Consider the following 21,531-nt stretch of genomic DNA (forward strand, 5'->3'; position numbering starts at 1 on the left):
GGGGCCCCATCCAACCCCCGGGGGCCATGATTTGAACAAACTTGAATCTGCATTATGTCAGGAAGCTTTCATGTAAATCTCAGCTCTTCTGGCCCAGTGGTTCTTGAAAAGAAGATTTTTAAAGTTTTTCCCTATATATTTGTATGTAAAACTTTGATCCCCCCTTGTGGCCCCATCCTACCACCGGAGGCCATGATTTGAACAAACTTGAATCTGCAATATGTCAGGAAGCTTTCAGGTAAATTTCAGCTCTTCTGGCCCAGTGGTTCTTGAGAAGATTTTTAAATGACCCCACCCTATTTTTGCATTTTTGGGATTATCTCCCCTTTGAAAGGGACATGGCCCTTCATTTGAACAAACTTGAAAGCCCTTCACGCAAGGATGCTTTTGGCCAAGTTAGGTTGAAATTGGCCCAGTGGTTCTGGAGAAGAAGTCGAAAATGTGAAAAGTTTACAGACAGACGGACGTCGGACAAAATGTGATCAGAATAGCTCACTTGAACCTTCGGTTCAGGTGAGCTAAAAAGTTAGGAAAACTGATTTGCAGGTCTTACGGACAGACAGACGGACGGAGCGCAAACCTAAAGTTCTCCTTCAACTTCGTCGGTAGGGTACTAAAAGAACGGAGTCGATAATTATATACATGTACAGAGTAACATTTAGTATAGATGGGTTTTACATGACCGTCAATTAGTTTATTACTATTTTTTTTCCCGATTAATCTGGCAAGTATTGAAGACCAAAAGAAGCTTTCGTACGCTGCAAATGGAAGCTGTTTCGCAAGAGTTTTGGTTACATATCAATTTTGTTATTTTTGTCCTGTAATATGACACAGTGGCACTTTTGGATACCAGTCAAATTAGGCGCTTATAGTGTTAAGAACTCTTACGGATCAGGATTACTGGATACTGTTATTGAGATGACCATAAACAACTCAAACCTTCGTCCAAAGATTAAAAACACGTTTCCTGCAGATATAATGACAGTGAAGAAGATCTGACAGCATTTCAAAATAATGCAGAGTAATGTCAAACTGAAAACGAGACGGGTGTCTTTGAAGTATTTTCATCGAGACAAGAGCAACTTGAAAAAAGAGGAGAAAGAAAACAATGAAGACGATGATAAAGGAAATACCGCAACCGTTAAACAGTTTTTACCTCATCACATACGACAACATTCTACCTATCACGTGAAGGACAGATTGAAGATGTCAATGCTTACTTTAAAGGTAAATCCAGCATTTTACTACAAAATGGCATGTCAAACGTTGCATTATTTGATCTTTTCCATTTGTATTGTATAATCTTTCATTTATATTGTAGAAGTTTTCATTTGTATTGTACATTTTCAATTTGTATTGTATATTTTTTTCGTTTCTATTGTATACTTTATCAATTCCTACATTTTTTTTTCAATTTGCATTGTATAATGTTTATTTGCATTGTAAAAATTTTCATCTGCATTGTATAATTTTCCCATTGTATTGTATCCTAGGGATTGCTTATTTAGATTAGATACAGGATTTTATTGGTTTAAACCATGGTTTGATTATGAAGACATAAGCTATACTTCCTGCATGGATATTGGGGACCAGTTTATCTTGTGGTCGAGCATCCGGAACATTTTGCTCGTTTTCAACACGTAAAACTTGACCAATGGAATCATTCATAACAAATCGAAAGAACCAATGCAAATTAAAAGTTTACAAATGGTAAATATACAATACAAATAGAAAAGTATACAACACAAATGGAAAATATAGAAAAGGTCCATGGACCACATCGCTAACCTGAGTCACCTTGGCCCATGTCTAAAGGTTTTCCCTATACATTTGCATGTAAAACTTTGATCTCAATTGTGGCCCCATCCTACCCCTGGGGGCCATGGTTTTAACAAATTTGAATTTGCACTATGTCAGAAAGCTTTCATGTAAATATAAACTTTTTTGATCCATTGGTTCTGGAGAAGAAGATTCTAAAATATTGTCCCTATATATTTCTATGTAAAACTTTGATCCCTTATTGTGGCCCCATCCTACTCCTGGGGGCCATGGTTTTTACAAACTTGAATCTGCACTACGTCAGGAAACTTTCATGTAAATTTGTACTTTCCTGGCCCAGTGGTTCTTGAGATTTTTAAAGATTTTCTCGATATATTTGCATGTAAATCTTTCATCCCCTAATGTGGCCCCATCCTACCCCCAGGGGTCATGGTTTTAACAAACTTGAATCTGCACGATGTCGGGAAGCTTTCATATAAATTTCAGCTCTTCTGTCCCAGTGGTTCTTGAGAAGAAGGCTTCTCAAGAACCATCAGGTCAGAGAAGTTTACATTTACATAAAAGCTTCCTGACATAGTGAAGAATCAAGTTTGTTAGCATCACGTCCCCCTCTCCTCCCCGTAGGTAAATAAAATATGGGCCAACTGACGGTGAAGGGCTGCAAAATTTAGGCCTATGATCGGCGCTTATGGCTATTGAGCAGTGGGGATCTTTATCGTGCCACACCTGCTGTGACACGGGACCTCGGTTTTTGCGTTCTCATCCGAAGGATCGCCCCATATAGTCGCCTCTTACGACAAGCAACGGGGTACTGAGGACCTATTCTAACCCGGACCCCAAGTTTTTCATTGAAAATATATAGTCTCTTGATTATAAATCAGGTTGTTTGTCATTCCTACGTAAGAGAAAGTCTTGGTATGAAACTGGTCGGACTGCATTTGACCAAATGGCAGGTTGTATTGGTAAACCAGACCGCTTTAATGACCATATAATTTGCAAAATGCTGACTTTCAAGGGGACTGTTGAAACCCCTGTACATCAACTTGTTTGTCAGCCTGTCTCGATTTAAAAATTGACCATACGCAGAACATGCTCTTGCGTAAGAAATCAGTTGAGACATAAAAACAATATGCATCGCAGCATGTGATAATGTAAGATTGCTACATCTATAAATATAGAAAGTTGACGATGGAGAAGCTGTCGGTCATCCGTATGTCATAAAGTTGAGTTTGCCGTTTACATCTATGATCAATAAAATATATAAGTACGGAGTATATGTGGAAGACTGTGGTGTCTTTTATTTCGAGTTCACTGGGGTATATCGAATCGACATATGAATGAAAATAATGATTTTTAATACATAAAACAGCAAAATCACTTTCGCCTATGGCTCAGATGGGCTAAAATACAAAAACTATATATATATATATATATATATATATATATATATATATATAATCGACTTTTACAAGTAATTCAAAGATTTCCAACATGCAGAGATCGCTGTACATGTGTCCCCTTTTCATGTCAAAAAACTTCGTTTTTACGTACAACCTGTTAAGCTCATGAAAATACGAGCACGGAATCAATAAAATGGGCTTATATATAGCTTGTAATATTTTTATTCCATACAAATAGCGCTTACACTAATCTTTATTTGTGGAGTGCATGGGAAATGAAAAGCCGCATTCACAGGTACAACGGATCAAAGCAGATCATGGTTAAAAATACCGACGGTGGGCAATATAATTATTCTACCACCAACTAGCCCTCTGACCGATTAGGTCGATTCGGCGTTGCAAGGATTTACTTTTTTAAGACCCCATGTCAACGTAGGGCTAATTACGGTGTATATCTATTGGACTGATTTCTCTTTCGATAAAAACGAGGAGACAACGCGCAAATAAACACAACAAAGAATTTTGGGAGTTACACAGTGGAACGGCGCAATTCCAACTGTCTAGGTGGTCGATGGATATACATTCATACTTGATTAAGTGTATTTATTTTGATGTTTAGTGGTAATGTGGATGTACCGTTATGTGTTTATCCCGTGGAGAGAATTTTAAATATGAGTTTCTTGTGTCGGGCATAATTGTTGGATCATGGATATAACGGCTGGAACGTTTGACATTTGATGACATATATCATATTACTTTATGTAAGTAAATATTAGGCGAAAAAATGTCAACTTATTCGCCAGAGACAAGTCCACGTGCTCCAAGTCCGGGTAATATCCGTAAAAATCGCAAAACAGACAGAAGTTCTTATATTCAGAGATGGAAAGTTCTGCAAGACCGTAATAGAAATCTACCTAAAATCGATTTTGGAGTTAAAGCTCAAATCGTTCCTAAGGTAGGAAGAGATCAATTATGGATAAACTCAATGGTTTCAAAATGTTCAATTTTGAGGTCGCGTATTGCCTTTCTTTTTAACAACTATACACACATGATGTCTAATTTGAATTTTTAACTTTAAAATAAGATCCTTTAAAGATGCATGAATTGGTACTTTAAATATTTGCTTTGTTTTTGTGAATCAGGATTGCCAACTGCGATAAATGTTCAGTCGTCTGCAATGCAATTCAAACTTCAGAGATTGTGTGTTCATAACAAGTGCGCACTCCATCGGAATTTTTAAAAGTGTTTAATTTAAATAGGAATATTTACATTTCTCCCCGGCATTTAAGATGCGTCAATTATCATTCATACAATATCGACGCTTTTACAATACACATCATGCCGATATATATATATATATACACACACACACACATGTATACTGTAGCTGAAATGATGAAATTTGTGTGTGTGTGTGTTTCGTTTGTCCTTTTAAAAATTTATTCAGTATTCATAAATCTTTATTATTTGATCAGTTATTGCAATTTTATTTATCTACATAAAGTTACCCCCTCCCTCTAAAAATAAAATGAAATAAATTTAAAAAAACCAAACTGCCAGTGGATTTTAAATGCAGCGATAGAGGATGCAGACTATGTAATAAAGTAAAAGCATTGTTTTTAATAATTGGTGAGAAAAGGGATATTTACATTACATGGTCATGAATACTAGTAGTTCATAAACTTCCTTCCTGTTATTGTCACGTGTTATAAACTTCCTTCCTGTTACTGTCACGTGATATACTTTCTGTACACAATTGCAGAGACAAAACAAGTCTATGGGGATAGGCACCCGTTCTTTGACTTTAGACAGCCTGAAGCTACCGTCTCTGTGTACAACCTCCAGCGTCATCACTACCTCAACTAACGCATCCGTCCCCGCTGCGGCAGCCAAATCTGACGTCATCACCAACACTAAAAAGACAGTGGGAATCCAGGTAAACCAGATGTCACAAAAATATAAACTATACTTCTTCAAGCCATACTCAACATGAATACAGTTTGACTATATATTACCTACAAGGTCTATGGTTTAAACGATTTATATTCAAAAGTATTGCTGATTTATTCAGAAAAAGTAGGCAAATTTGTTCAATATACATTGATTTGGCGTTACTATACAAGTTAACCATAGAACATGTTAAATACCAAACAACTCGTGTGAGATACACTACGTCATGTATCAATAATTTATGCAATTATCTTGCTTCTGCAATGAATATAATAGAGGTGAAAGAAAAGATTGCTCTTCGAGAATTTATGCCATATTTGCAAGATCCTGTCCAAATGTTTAGCTATACACTGTCTTGACACCATGGATCATGCAATAACCCGGCAAGGATATATGTTATGTACATAAAACACAAATCCCCAGGTCTCCCGGTGATAAAACCTGTTTAAGCTTGGTGAAAGTGATCGTTACCGAAACTCTCCACAGTGGTGTTAAATATTTACGTAGCTATATGCCAACTTATTTTATTCCAAACTGACAGGATAAATTAACCAAGATTCCAACATATTGCCTCTTCATTTATTGTGTCATAGTAGTCATATCCATTACCAGTGTTTACCAAGTATAATGTCTCCATGATTTCTAATAAAGACTGCACGGAAAACCAAGTACTAACTAGTAATATTCCCGAGAGACATAATAAAATGTTTTAAATATGTTCAAAGGTGACGATTCATTTTACAAGATGGAAATACAGTGAAACTCAGGTGAATCAGACTAGTAGAAAAAAAAAACTCACTAGAATTTGATTTTCTCATTTCGCTCGCATGCCATATTGTTCCTTAGTTTTATTTAGTTGACTGATATTTTCTGCATGTGGAATTGGTGAAGGGAGTTTCTTGTTATAACTATCAAACAGGGTATTATTATTTAACTGCTTTTAGGTTGTTGTTTTTTTATTTACCTGTATTCTGCTTCTTGGCTTTTAGTTTCTTGTTTTCTAATCAAGAAATGATTGTTGTTGTCTTTTGAAATTTCATAGATTCAGATGAAGCGAACAAAATTCAATGGCATCAATCTTCCAAGGATGAGAGTTAGCTTACAGATATTTCGTAAATCCTGATCCCTCATATTTTACAGAATTTTAGATTTCTTTTCTAGCATAATTTGTTTTAAATGCTTCTATATTAACAAAAAATACAGTAAAATAATTTAAAAATAATATAACAACAATTGCTGTTAATATATAGTATAATCCACCGCAAAGTGATTAATTTGGTTTAATACAGAAGAAAAATTATAAAGTGAACCGTGACCCCCCCCCCCCCCCCCCCCTTTCCTCTGTAATTTCATTTCTCTACCGTTTCCTGACTTACATACGTGATGTATTTACTGAATACGAAATCGGCTGTAGATCATCAATAAATTCTGTAGTTAGCAACCTTAACTAATCAATATACATCTATATCAGTATATTTTCCTACTAGCATGCATTATTGATCATGTATCCTCTCATTTCTAGAAATCACAGGTTTGTTGATTAATTTCAATACTGACAATTTCATTTTACTTAATATCTGCCAAAAAAAAATAAAAATAGATAAATAAAAGTATTCTAAATATATAACAAAATCTTTGAAAATTTACTTAACAGTAATTCTACTGAATTCAATTCTAGATAAAAGAAAAAGACAAGGACCTCAACAGTGCTTTATCAAGATCTTTACCAAACATAGCTGCAGCGGTTCAAAATGACTCCAAGCAAGTTTCCAAACACAGATTCGAGAGAATATCTTACAGTAAAAAGCTACAAACCAGGAGTGTAGAGAAGAAAGAGAGAGAAGAAGAATCAATCGCACAGCCCCAACGGGAGTTACAAGAGCTAGAAAAATCGGGTATTTACCATATTGACTTAAGTACCCTCACGGGTTTAGTTCATATACAAAAAGACGTTCAGACAGAACGATTAGACAGGAGCGAAGTTCTCCAGAATCGTTCCATGTCTACCATTCGTGAAAATAGTCCCTATACGGCTAGAAGTAGCGCAGATATCCATAAACGACTTGAAAATGATAAAATTGGCCGGCGTAGTCGAAGGAAGAAATGGAAAGACAATTGTAAATGTATGAGATGTGAAATCATGAAAAGACAGTTTACAGAGGGAGATGAACATTACACAAAATGGGGGATATATCCCTGTCAGCAACTGAACAGAAAGAAATATTTTAATCAGTATTTTTATGACAGTGACTAGGCCAACTAGTCTATGTGTTAAACTGAAATACTGAAATGCGCAGTCAAAAACTCTGCGTTTTATGTTGAATAGTAGCTTAAAACTCTTATCTTCATCCCACATGATTTATTTTAATTCAATTGGCAATGTTATGTAGGCCAAAGGAAAGTCCAGTTGCATGAATTCACTTTCAAAATGCTAGTTACACGAAAAGGATTATAACTTCATAAAAGGAAAATTAACCTAACACAAAAGAATGATTAAATTAATCCCAAGATTTTAGTGTATTGTTGGAAATCATGCATTGTTTCTTAAGTGAAGTTTTAATCATATCAAAAATTTCTAGCACTGAACTTTTTCATTTCTTACAGTACAATTTACTTTTTTTTCAATAAATTATTCGTTTTACCATAATGTGGTTTTATTATCATTTTTATCACTTAAAGTTTCAAATTGTAACAACATTAATATGCACAATCACATCTAGAACAAGAACTTAAAAAAGTTTTCCAAGACAAAGTTTATGCTGGAACACTTTTAATTGATGCACTTCCACATTGTGTTTTATGAATACTGCATGTTTTGTGTGGGTTTACACTTTTATTAATTCCTATTTAATTCTTTCAGATTCCTGACTAAGGCACACTATATGATCCCAGAAACACTCTAATTTAGATAGCACCAGGAGTGATCATTCCTCTAAAAATAGCCAAGTGTGGAGATAAGACTTTGGTTAGTGTAATTCCAGAGACCTACATCCAATCTTGGTGCCAAGGAATAACGCGTTCTACACAGCAGATCGTATAGCTGTACATGAATTTCATCTAAAATCGTGGTATCTCAAGGGGCATCCTCCAACTGGTCGTGAAATAAATATACTTTTATATACATGTAATATTGTTTCTAATGAATAGAAATACATTGATGTTGAAGAAGATATATTTATAAATGAGTTCTTTATAAAATGTCTTAAATGGAAATAGCATACATCAATAAGCAAAGTTTAAAATTTTCTGTTATTTGTTGGATATTCTAAACGCCTGAAAAAAGATCACTGGAAAGATATGCAGGAAGCACACTAACTTGTTCAAGATTTTAATTGGATATATCGCTATTCATAACTTGTATACTGGCATCTCTACCAATTTTGAATCACAGTAAAATGTATGGTAATCCTGTTTGAATTCTTTTTCGTATTCATGTTTTAATACAAAATACAATTCGGTATATTATGGTTTCTTTGCACATGTAGGTCGCAATAGGATTTAACCAAGGCTATTAACTGTGTAAACATTTCTTGTTGAAGAATGAGTTTTAACGGGATTTAATTCTAACACCTTAGTTTTGCAAATATTATTTTGGGGGCTTACACATTATGCAATCATTGGAAAACTCAAGTATATGAATGAATTTCCTTTCCGTTTAAGAGATGTGTACCGGTACTACCAACGTACAAAAAGACAAATTCAAGATGCACTTTGGCTTAATGGCTAAAATTCGTATCCCCTCTCCCCAGTCAGCTGTTTTCTGATATGTGTGGGTTTGACAAAACACATGGGAATGGGAGTAATGCAAAGACAACTAAAAAAAGAGTGACGTTTCTTAATAACATTTTTCGTGACATTTCAAGAATAGTTCACTCGTGTCCTACATTGTCTCTACACAAAATCGTGGGGTATATTACCAGGTCTGTTTAAGAGTCAGCATATTTTGATAGTTCCTGGGTGTTGCAAGTAAAAACGTAACTCAGGAATTATATTTAACAGACGGTTATATAATCATATGAACATAACTACGTTATTGCAGCAAAGAAGAGGGAGGAAAATATTCGGAGCAATTGGGGTTCAAACCCAGGACCCTTGCATTACTAATTCAGTGTTCTAACCACTGACCCACCCAGTCCAACATACAAAGTACGGTAATATTACTGCAATATAAAATTCAAACCCTTTGGAAATCATACAAGAACTCTTCATATCGAGAAGATGAAAAAATAATTTCAGAGTAATGTCAGAAACGCCGCGTGTGTTCTTAAAGGGAACGTAGGGTATAAAAAAATATTTTCACATTTCAAATACTAAATATTTAGTAATTAAGTCCACTGGTTATTTCCATTTGATTGTAATCTGTTGTGTAGAAATCGGCTATTAAATATAGCTACACATCATCTGCTGGAGGCTGCCATTTTGCAAGATAAAGTTATCCCTCTTTAAGATATTTCCCACAATCCCATCTGTTTATGACGTATACCGGGCAATTGCCTCTCAGTGAAAGCATCTTATCATGTCTGACTGCAAAGGATATCAATATGAGCCTGATTATAATGAAGAGGAATTATTAGCAGATTCAAATGAAAACACTAGTGCATTGGGATAAATTGATGAAAACGACACTCTTAATTCTTAAACTTTTAATTTTGTATTCTTTATACAGGATTGTTCATTATCTTCACTTCTTCATTCTTCACTTGAACATTCCTTAGCACATATGATGGACAATGACTGGGCAATTCTATCTGTATATATTGCACAAAGTTGGTTTATTCTTCAATATGGATTGAGAGTGGGATATTTTTGTCACTATTCATGTCTTCATTGAGCTGAAAATATAAAAATGAAATCAAACCATTAATTTATAACTTTAGTAATGAATTTTCATGAAAGTGCATGTACATGTATATGTATTTCACACAACAAAGAGTTTATTTTTCATAGTAGTTTTCTCTCTTTCTGATTTATTAGTACATCTGTTTACAAGAGAATCTTACAATGTGAATCTGTATACAGCACAAATTAGTTGATTATCACTACACCCCTGCAGTAATTGCCACGTAAATGTCAAGACTTGAAAGATTAACTGCACAGGGGGAATTAAAATGACCTTGGTTGTAAAACTTTGTTAATCATTTAATAGAGAAGTGCATCAAATTACCTGTTTCCTTAGATGCTGATAGTCCAGGTTGGTCAATAGGTTCTGTATATGAGTTTTCATTGGTTTCCAAAAGAAAATGGATTAGCTGAAAAATAATGACTAATTAATTATATATACTTACTTCCTATATACTATACTTCATATATACTATACTTCATATATACTATACTATACATTTGTTTACTTGTACATTTTCAATTTCTTTAAAAACAATAGTATAATACAAAATGTGCTAGTGCTGTGATGATTTTTGAAAGTATTACATGTATCCTGCTTTTCCTTTTCCTCATCTTTTTGAGCTATTTTCTCTTATTTCTTTAAGGCTTGCTGCCATCAAATATTTTAGTTACTGCATCTTCTTTTTAATAGGTTTTGGTGTGTATCCCAATATCTTAACTTAAATAGATATTAATTTAACTTTGAATATTTAAAAAGCAGTGTTTACCCATCCCTTCATATTTAGCCTGTGCAAAATGTTCACTGGATAAGGATAGATTAAATTAGAAAATCATTATATAAGTAAAAGTTTGTTGTAAATAAACTCTGATTATACACATTAAGAATTATTAGTATTTACTGAGTAAAAAGCAAATATAACTGGTACTTACCCTGATATCCTCTTTAAAAGACTCTTTCTCAAAATGTCGTTCAAAAACAAAAGATTCATTTCCAAGGTTATGTATCCAATTATTGCACAATGTTCATAGTTTTGGGGGGAGATCAGGGATGTTAAAAGGTAGATACATGTATTCCCTTTCCTTTGACCACAGTGCAAAATTTCGCTTGAACTCCCGACATTTAGATCATAGATACTCTGTAACCCATTTAGTGCTAGGCACAGCAGTTGTAATGAATTGCCGCATACACGTCATCAGCCGCCATGATAAGAGATTCTCCCATTCAGCTCAGTTTTCAGTGTAAATGACAGATTAAATCTTGTTATCAGCAGCAATTATTTTTTCTATGCTAGATTTTGTTGTCTGCATGGTACTAGTTTTCACATATCAAAATTTGATTTTTGACCCTACGTTCCCTTTAACATACATGTATATACAAAGTAGCTGGCTTGTACAGGTAATAATTTTAGCCTGACTTTAATTTGTATTTCACTTTTACTGAAAAATGGAAACAAAAAATCAAAATTACACAGAACAGGACACCTTTTTGATATGTAATAGCAATTTATATACAATATTTTCAATTTATAGAGTCGAATGTATCGGGCATGAAGGTCGGTTTTTAAATGACTCAAAATTCTAAAACCATCAATTACAAATACCTATCACCAGATTGATTCATTTAACTACTTGTTGGACCCCTCCCCCCTCTATCTCTCTCCAGAGCCGCCACTAAAAGTGGCATGACGCGTGGTATACTTGCGAAAAGGGAAAAAATTGTACTTCCGCTGTATGAATACGCCATCTGTGAAAGGGTGGGTGGAGGGGCATAAATAATATGGCACTTGTCTTTATTTTATAAGTCACATAACAGGGAAATCAATGGAAATCTACGTTTCTTCATAACTTCATACTCCTTTAAGCTTTTGTATTTTGACATGGCAATGTATGTACCCCCCCCCCCCCCCCCCCCCTTGAAATCTCGTAAAATGTAACTTTTCGCCCTATAATGTGTTCCAACTTGTAAAATTTTAATATCTGATTTAAAAATCTACCGTAAACAGTAACAACAAATTAAGAAGAGTAAACAAACTAGATGTTACTGTCAACACCACACAAATCTGCAGTAAAGTCAAATGTAGGAAATACATGGAAATAGAGCATTGAATGTGGTATTCAGATTGTATGTTATATGCATTTAGTACAATGAAGAACTCAATCCTTTATATGTTTTAACAGCCATAAAAATAAATACATTTTTCTATCTTAAAGGGGCACAACTCCATTAACAAGAGGCCCAAGGGCCTAGAATCGCTCTTCTGATAAATTGTACAACCCCACCATTTCTATTCTTAGTCTCTTAGTATTCTAAATCTTTAGATAAATCCTAAGAATTCAAAAAAGTAGGTCAATGTGACCTACTTTTTGGTTTACACATCTTGAGAACCCAAAAAATATCAACTGACAAAGTTTGATGATTTTAAGCCAATTAGTATCTGAATATTGAAATATAGCTGTCAAATTCCAATCGTAGGTCATGGTGACCTACTTTTTGGTCAGCGAACTCCAAACATGCAAGACCCATCAATAGATAAAGTTTGATGACTGTAGGTCAAATAGTATAGCCGTCAAATTCTAAAAGTAGGTCAAGGTGACTTACTTTTTCGTCAACACCCTTCAAACATGCAAGACCCAACAACTGACAAAGTTTGATGACTGTAGGTCAAATAGTATCTGAATTATATAAATATAGCCGTCCAATTCCAAAAGTAGGTCAAGGTGACCTACTTTTTGGTCGAAACCCTTCGAACATGCAAGACCCATCAACTGACAAAGTTTGATGACTGTAGGTCAAATAGTATCTGAAATATATAAATAAAGCTGTCAAATTCCTAAAGTAGGTCAAGGTGACCTACATTTTGGTCGACACACTCCGTAGACTCAAGATGCATCAACTATCAAAGTTTGATGATTGTAGGTCAATTAGTGACTGAAATATATAAATATAACTGTCAAATGCCAAAAGTAGGTCACAGTGACCTACTTTTTGGTCGATACACTCCGATGACTCAAGATGCATCAACTGACAAAGTTGGATGATTGTAGGTCAAATAGTGTCTGAAATATTGTAATTTAGCTGTCAAATACCAAAAGTAGGTCACGGTGACCTACTTTTTGGTCGACACAAACCGAAGACTGAAGACGCATCAACTGACAAAGTTTGATGATCCTAGGTTTTACAGTGCCCAAAATATGCATCTAAAATTGAAAATGTGAAATTTGAATATCTGCAAAATTCAAAAAGTAGGTCACTGTGACCTACTTTTTTTATAAATATGTTTCAAGGCCTCAAAATGCATCAACTTACAAGATTTGATGATTCTAAACCTCTCGGTATTTGAAATAACAACTTAAAATATATCTCTAAATGATAAGCCATAAAATTCAGAAAGTAGGTCACGGTGACCTATTTTTCAGTTGACGCATTTCAAGGTCCCATGATCCACCAACTAACAAGTTTTGATGATCATAGGCTTCAAAGTGTCCAAGATATGCATCAAAATTAATTTTAAAATAAATACCTGCAAAATTCAAAAAGTAGGTCACCGTGACCTACTTTTGAGACAACTTGACACAAGGACCTAAGATGCATCAACTGTCAAAATTTGATGATCCTAGTCCTTATAATGACTAAAATATCAAAGATTTAAGGAAATATAAATTTAGGTCAACTTTGAAGTGACCTTGAGACCACGCCCTTTGCCCCAGGGTAATGCCTTGAACAATTTTTAATCTACAACATATCCTAATCCTTATGTGTAAGTTTGGTGATAATCTGCCCAGTGGTTCTTGAGAAGAAGATTTTTTAGCAACCACTACTTTTGTTTGTATTTTCCTGATTATCTCCCCTTGTTAAAGGGTCACATCCCTCTATTTAGTATGTATGAAAGCCCTTGGGCCAATGATACCCTGTAACAAATTTGAAAAAAATTGGCCAAGGGGTTCTTGAGTTATAGCCCTTTTTCTAAAAAGTTTACGCACACCGCACAAATGGCCATAGCATTAGCTCTCGGCTCAGAAGAGCTAAAAATCAGAAAACCCGAATAAAATTCAAACTCACACTGTAAGTCATCAATATACACTTGCATACAAAAAATCAATTCAAAATCTTAAGGCATTTTAGAAAAAAAGACCGGAAAACTGGTCATAACAGTAATTTTTTCTAAGTTAAAGAGGCACAACTCCATAAAAAATCAATGAACCGGAACAAAACTCACACTCAATCTGTAACTCATCAATATGCACCTGCATACAAAAGATCAATTCAATATCTTATAGCATTCAGAAAGTCTGGAAAACTGGTCGTAACAGTAAAAAAAATTATGTTAAAGGGGCACAACTCCATAAAAATCAACAAACCAGATTAAAACTCATACCCGATCTGCAACTCATCAATATACACCTGCATATAGAAGATCAATTCAATATCTGAAGGCGTTTAGAAATTTTTTTCAGAAAACTGGGTGTTGCGGAAGGACAGGCAAAGGTAAAACTACATGCCCCGACTACTTTGTGGCGGGGGCATAAGAAAGGGACATGGGACATTATTCCCATGAAAATTTTGACCCCATATTGTGGCTCCTACCTAGCCCCAAAGGGTCACGACATAACCAAACATGAATTCACATAACATGGAGATGTCTCAACACCCATACGACTAACATGACCTTACTATTCTGGAGAAGGTAATGATCATAGAACCTAGTATAAAATGAAATGCCTTGCCATAAGAAATTCATATGCAAAATATGAAAACTCTACCTTAAACAGTTCTGAAGATATTGAATAGGATTTGTTTTCTTTAAAATATGTAAAAATCCAAGATCAAGGTCAAATACAATGGTATCAAATGAAGTCTTGCAATAAAGAATCTTTTAAAAAAATATGAAAGCCCTACCTAAATAGTTCAGGATATATTCAATAGGTTTTCTTAAAAATAAGTCAATTTCCATGGTCTAGGTCACAAGGTTAAAAATTTTGACACCAAAAATAGGTTAAGTCACAAGCAATGCATAAATGATATAAGAGAACCTGATCACTCACTATTTTAAAGTTAGATGTAAGGTTCTAGTTTTGAAATTTGGGTCAAACTCCAACGTCAAGATCAATTATGAAAAGTAAGGCATCGATATAAAAATTATGAAAGCCTACCCTACAATCTAATTAAAATCAGATCCAGAATACGCTCACAATCGCTACAATACACAGAGTACACGGCACGAATCTAAGAAGTCTGATTTTAATTAGATTGGTCTACCCTAAATAGTTCAGGAGATGCTGAATAGATTAGGCTTTCTTAAAGGTAGGTCAGTCACCAAGGTCAAGGTCACAAGGTTGAAATCTTTGGTACCAGAAGAAAAGGTCTTGTTACAAGGGATCTGCATGTCAAATATGTGAGCCCTATCACTAACCATTCAAAAGTTATGAGCAAGGTTAAAATTTCGAACAGACAGAAAGACAGGACAAAACAATATGCCCCTGACTAATAGTAATAGTGGTTCATAAAAAAAATTAAATCCAAATTGGGAATATTTGCTTTCGAATATGATTTAGTGCGACTCTGCTACTCTTAAAAAGAATTTGTTTAAATTAAATTTCCTGTATACTTGGACCTCCAATACTTATCATTTCCATTATTGAAACTCTTCAAATTAAAGGCGCGTAAAGTCGTGCTACCGGGACAACATACGTAAACATTACTTAGGCATACGTAATATAAATTATGGTATCGAATACATATTATAACCGACTGCAAACCACGACACTGATTAAAATTCTAAAGGCAAATTTAGGAATTGATTATTCTTACAAGAATACAGACGAACTTATCAAACTATTTGAAGGAGTACAGGTACTAAATCTGCCAAATCTGACCGATATAAAGCATCAATCGCAAGAAGAACTGTGAAGGAAAAAACCAATATACACATCCGACACAATAACTTTTCTTGTAATTAATGGGATTCATATGTTATTAAAATCATTCTGTCCTATTATGAAGACATTCTATTTAATCATACAATTTGGACAGGTTCATATGGCATGGACTTTGTACTCGTTAATGTACCCCCCACCCTCTCTCTCTCTCATTTTCAAATATTTTAGAATAAGTTATATATTTGCCAAACGGCATTTTTTTTAGACGTTTGTAACACTAATTAACACAACAAATGCGTTTCTAAACTGCATCTAAGCTATTTTGAAAATTAGAAAATATTGATTGTCTTAGGACAGAGAACATCGTTGCTTGGAATTTTTATAATAGGTGTAGTAGAGTTTTAAAAAAAACATGTAACATCCTTGATAAACTAGGGTTAGAATATTTTTAAAATGCAGTTTGACCAATGGCTATTTTATTTAAAAGTACACCATGTACTTTAACTTTAAAAAAAGGGGTGTGTGTGCTATGAACGTTTCGTTTATGTCCCAGTAATCTCGCACTTGCTCGCGAGACTTGTGCATTTTCTTACCAATGACGCACAAGAGTCATCAAAGCGCGATAACTCTAATGTGCTGGTAATGAGAAGTATTGTGGCCCCATCCAACCCCAGTGCCACTGAATTGAACAAATTTAAATTTGAACTACCTAAAAATACTTGCATATCAAATGGCTTTGATGAAGATTTTTAATGATGTTTCCCTTTAAATTCCCATGTAAAGCTTTGATCCCCATTTTGGCCCAGTCCTACTTCAGGCATCGTCTCAAGCCACGGTCCGGAGTCTGCATATAGCTCTCCAGATAGGAGAGGATCGTACATATTGGCCATGGTTTGTGACGATGTGGCCTCTACAGTTTGAATAAAATTGAATCTACACTACCTAGGGATACTTGCATATCAACATGACTAACCATGGTTCTGTTCTTGTGAAGAAGATTCTAAAATATTTTCCTATACATTTGCATACAAACTTTGACCTCCTATGGTGGTCCCGTGCACCATACCCCTGGTGGTCATGATTTGAACAGACTTGAATCTTCTCTGACAGGAAACTTTATTTCAACTTTTCTGGCCAAGTTTATCTTCAGAAGAATATTTTTAAAGATTTTTCTAAATTGTAGCCTCACCCTACCCCAAAGGGCCATGATTTGAACAAACTTAAATATGCTCTATGTCAGGAAGCTTTCAAAATTTTAACTATTCTGGCCCAGTGGTTGTTAAGGAGGAAAAACACACCAGAGAAATCTGATTCAGATGGAAAGTGTAGGATATGTACAATCATATTTTGAAATTTAAAACGTTCAAATTGAAAACGTTCAAATTTACTTTATCTAATAAAAAATGCAGTTTTAGTAGAAAGTAATATGATAAAAATGAAAACCCCTGCTAGACTTGAATGCATGACCTACAGATCAGCAGTCGATATTGAGCTACCCAACTAGGCAATTAGATTTAAAAGGAATATACATATATCGCTGATGTTCATGTTTCAAAAGGAAATCAGCTATGATGATGATATGTTATTCCTCCTGAAGAACAAGATTTTTAAATGAACCCATCTTATTTTTGCCTTTTTTAATTATCTCCTATTTGAAGGCAGCATGGACCAATTTGAATCTCATTCACTCATGGAGGTTTGAATGAAACTGGCCCAGTGGTTCTGGAAAAGATGAAAATGTGTAAGGTTTACAGACAGACGATGGACAAAATGCGATCAGAAAAGCTAATACTCAAGTTTTTAGCTCAAGTGGGCTAAAAATAACAAGAACCTGAAATGGTACATTATTTGCCCATCACAAGCTTATGAAAAGTGTTTTTGCTAGTAGTTTGCTTTCCTTTTTACATCTCGTTGAGAATATTTCACAATATTGAGACATCACCAGCTGTAGATGAAGTACCACAAATTTAGATCTATATGCTTAGCGGTGGGGAGAGTTCTTTATGATACGTTCCAACACCTGCCGTGACACGAGACCTCCGTTTTTAAGGTCATATTCAAAAGATCCACAATTCTCACTTCTAAATGCTAAGCATTTGGCAAAGGAGCAATGTTTATTAAGGTTGATGTGGCCATGGCATGAGCAAGGCTCAAACTCACAACCTTCCAGTTATGAAGAGAACATTCTACCACTGAGTGAGCGGTTAAAAAAGTTTGTATTCAATGACATTTTTGCTATGTTCACTTATCAATGTCTAAGCAGTTAACATTCTGTGGCATTAATTAGTGAACATGGCAAAAGTACAATGAATTGTAGAACTTTACTTAAGGTAGTACAATGTACATGTACTGTATTGGCCAAGATGTGATATACTTTCTTTTGCAATGCATGAATGAAAAGTCCTGGCTTAATTAATAACTGTGACAGGAAATAAATAAACAAACCAATAGCTCTGTATGTAAAATATTAAAATATTTTGCCACGAAAATTCACCAAGTTAAAAAATCTGAAATTTTTCAAACATCAATGAAAATCAGAAAATTATTGCAATACTTGCACAATTCTTCAAACACTGGGAGAGGAACTGAATGGACAAATCTTGAACCCACTTTATAATCTTTCCTAAAAACTGATATATTATAAGGCCATACCTTTAAAACTATGAGAGATGTTAGACAGACAAACCATGGACTCTCTTCCTAAAAAATAAACCTGACCAAAGTCAACCTGTAGTTATGTCAAAAATTGAAGAAAATCAAAATCCTTGTCACTTCATACATACCATCATCACTAACCATGCTTATATTGTCTTCACACTATGTCAGAGTCGTGATTGTATGATTAAGAAAACCTTCGAATTTATGAATATTATATTCACATATCAACTGACCTACCCCGTCCAACATACAAAGTATATGTGGAACTTCCATAATATGTTTGGATAAAAAAAAAAAAAACAATTTCAGGGATATAATACAAGGATTGCCAGTTGGGAAAAACTGACACAACAGCCAATCAAAATAAATTTACTGACACAGAATTTGTAAGCATACCCTCTATTGTTAAGGCGGATTTCATTTGATATAGCCACATACTTGACAATGCTTCTAACAGAGTGATCTGCAAGCTTGACAATGCTTCTAACAGAGTGATCTGCAAGCTTGACAATGCTTCTAACAGAGTGATCTGCAAGCTTGACAATGCTTCTAACAGAGCGATCTGCAAGCTTGACAATGCTTCTAACAGAGCGATCTGCAAGCTTGACAATGCTTCTAACAGAGTGATCTGCAAGCTTGACAATGCTTCTAACAGAGTGATCTGCAAGCTTGACAATGCTTCTAACACAGCGATCTGCTTTTTTCCCACTATCATTTCCAAACACGTATTATCTGTGGGTGCAGCCTTAAAGTATAGAAATCTGTTATCATGACTGTGATTGGTCAATAAAACCCCGAGTGGATGGATGTACAAACATCGCTGTACCACAATACGTCCTGTTTAAAGATCATGGTGTATAAAAACTTTTCAAATCCACCTTCTAGCTTCATTTTCAACTTGCATGATTTTTTTGTGTTAACACACCAGTAGCTAGGTTCTGGTTGCAATCATCTGTTATAGCATAATACTACCTGTAAATGCCATAAGCCAATCCCTGTATCTTATTACTTACATCTGTTATAGCATAATGCTACCTGTAAATGCCATAAGCCAATCCATGTATCTTATTACTTACATCTGTTATAGCGTAATACTACCTGTAAATGCCATAAGCCAATCCATGTATCTTATTACTTACATCTGCTATAGCGTAATACTACCTGTAAATGCCATAAGCCAATCCATGTATCTTATTACTTACATCTGCTATAGCGTAATACTACCTGTAAATGCCATAAGCCAATCCATGTATCTTATTACTTACATCTGCTATAGCGTAATACTACCTGTAAATGCCATAAGCCAATCCCTGTATCTTATTACTTACATCTGTTATAGCGTAATACTACCTGTAAATGCCATAAGCCAATCCCTGTATCTTATTACTTACATCTGTTATAGTGTAATACTACCTGTAAATGCCATAAGCCAATCCCTGTATCTTATTACTTACATCTGTTATAGTGTAATACTACCTGTAAATGCCATAAGCCAATCCCTGTATCTTATTACTTACATCTGTTATAGTGTAATACTACCTGTAAATGCCATAAGCCAATCCCTGTATCTTATTACTTACATCTGTTATAGCGTAATACTACCTGTAAATGCCATAAGCCAATCCCTGTATCTTATTACTTACACTCTATTGTAGATTCACAGTACTACTCTGAATTTTTTCATGTAACACCAATATATTTTGCTGAAGTTGTTGTATTTGACTATTCCATGTACGATTTCTCATCTGTGCTTCCGAAACTTGCTTCCTTATTCGAAGTAACTGCGCAGCATTCCTTTTCTAAGATATACATGTTTTATTTAATAATAAACATTTTCGCCATAAAACTGTAATGAAAATATAGAACTGTTTTTTTTTTTATATTCAAATATAAATTTTACATTTATATATCAACACGGGTTGTTGTGCCCCCCCCCCCCCCCCCCCCCCCCCCGAATAAAGATTATCTCACATACTTCAAGAACTTGAAGGCTCTTGCTCATATTCTCCTGCTTCTTCTTCTCATGTGAAATCTATGGAAAACATCAATTAATTTCATAAAGGGACGGAATCACAAAATCCCCCCCCCCCCCCCAAGTTCTGTTTTTTACTTTTAATGATCAAAATCAACTGTCTGGTATGTTTAAAAGATTTCACCCAAAAAAAAAAAAATAAAAAAAATAAAGGTTATAGTCATTATCACAGCTCATTTTAGAGAGTTTATTATTTGTTTTGTAAACGAAGGTTGCAGTATGTTATTGTTTACAAAGTTTTCAAAAGAAATGGATATTGATCTTAAGTTATTATATCTATCGCATTTCAAGTATTCTTTAGGTAAAATGTGTCATCTAACAGTTAAATTTTTGACTGTGCAAAATTAAGATGCTTTAAATTACAAAATCAACATTTCACTTTGTTTGTAAACATAGAAAGTCTTTGTTTACGTAACACAGATTTAAGGCTAAAATATTGCTTTTATTCCTGCAATCAGAAGGTCAAAATTTGGGCTGTCTGAAAACATTAAATGAGTTATATTTTTAATGTTTAACATCAAAAATGAAAAATACTTTTTTTTTCAAAAAACGTAAACCAGTCCCTTTAAAATTGAAAAACTTGTTTTGTCAGGCTGTTTGATTCGAAGTTTGAAATATAATACAATACAAAATACAATCTGCTATTGAAAAGAAAAATAATTATTATAACTTCATACTTTTAAAAGAAATGAATATCAAGCCTAACATACTTCTTACTTGGGAGTACTTATCTGCAATCTGCCTTTCATTTTCTGAAATTAGTTTCTTATTTTCTTTTATTTGGTTTTCAAACTTTTCTTTAAATTCATTAAACGTTTCTTGGCACGCTGTCTCCAGTGATGACTGGTTTCCTATAATAAAGTTCATTATCTATTAGTAATAAAACAAGAGGCCACATCGCTCACCTGAGTCACCTTGGATCATATTTAAAGATTTTTCCTATATATTTGCATGCAAAACTTTGATCCCTATTGTGGCCCGATCCAACCCCCG

At 34.4% G+C, this 21,531-nt stretch overlaps 2 protein-coding genes across 4 annotated transcripts in view; one reads left to right on the top strand and one right to left on the bottom strand.

The window, feature by feature from the left end:
• The first annotated feature begins 3,327 nt into the window (after positions 1–3,327).
• LOC125650593 (uncharacterized) lies at positions 3,328–8,540 on the top strand. Of its 2 annotated transcripts, XM_048879005.2 has the most exons (5): positions 3,328–4,134; positions 4,942–5,115; positions 5,855–5,896; positions 6,808–7,024; positions 7,990–8,540. In XM_048879005.2, exons 1-5 carry the CDS (start codon positions 3,964–3,966, stop codon positions 7,995–7,997), a joined length of 612 nt encoding a protein of 203 aa, XP_048734962.2. In that variant the 5' UTR covers positions 3,328–3,963; the 3' UTR covers positions 7,998–8,540. The 2 variants fall into 2 exon arrangements, with proteins under 2 accessions (XP_048734962.2, XP_048734963.2); XM_048879006.2 differs by lacking the exon at positions 5,855–5,896 and having other exon boundaries at positions 3,481–4,134.
• LOC125650591 (thyroid receptor-interacting protein 11-like) overlaps positions 4,954–21,531 on the bottom strand; it is a 38,820-nt gene continuing 22,242 nt past the window's right edge. Inside the window, exons 9-12 of one of the 2 annotated variants that reach the window (XM_048879000.2) lie at positions 21,256–21,389; positions 20,482–20,538; positions 20,150–20,305; positions 4,954–5,092 (exon numbers count right to left, since the gene is read on the bottom strand). In XM_048879000.2, coding sequence (XP_048734957.2) covers positions 20,153–20,305; positions 20,482–20,538; positions 21,256–21,389 — 344 coding nt within the window. In that variant the 3' untranslated portion in view covers positions 4,954–5,092; positions 20,150–20,152. Of the gene's footprint in view, positions 5,093–20,149; positions 20,306–20,481; positions 20,539–21,248; positions 21,390–21,531 lie in introns of those variants that run through there. The other variant, XM_048879001.2, reaches the window with a different exon arrangement.

The sequence above is a fragment of the Ostrea edulis genome, chromosome 5, assembly GCF_947568905.1.
Source record: "Ostrea edulis chromosome 5, xbOstEdul1.1, whole genome shotgun sequence".
Classification (NCBI taxonomy): domain Eukaryota; kingdom Metazoa; phylum Mollusca; class Bivalvia; order Ostreida; family Ostreidae; genus Ostrea; species Ostrea edulis.

What these genes read in the sequence shown, in the direction of transcription:
- LOC125650593 (XM_048879005.2), top strand. Translation starts at nt 3,964, where the DNA reads ATGTCAACTTATTCGCCAGAGACAAGTCCACGTGCTCCAAGTCCGGGT. An exon ending in AAGCTCAAATCGTTCCTAAG is followed by an intron (nt 4,135 to 4,941) that starts GTAGGAAGAGAT and finishes ACACAATTGCAG; the next exon opens with AGACAAAACAAGTCTATGGG. An exon ending in AAAAGACAGTGGGAATCCAG is followed by an intron (nt 5,116 to 5,854) that starts GTAAACCAGATG and finishes ATATGTTCAAAG; the next exon opens with GTGACGATTCATTTTACAAG.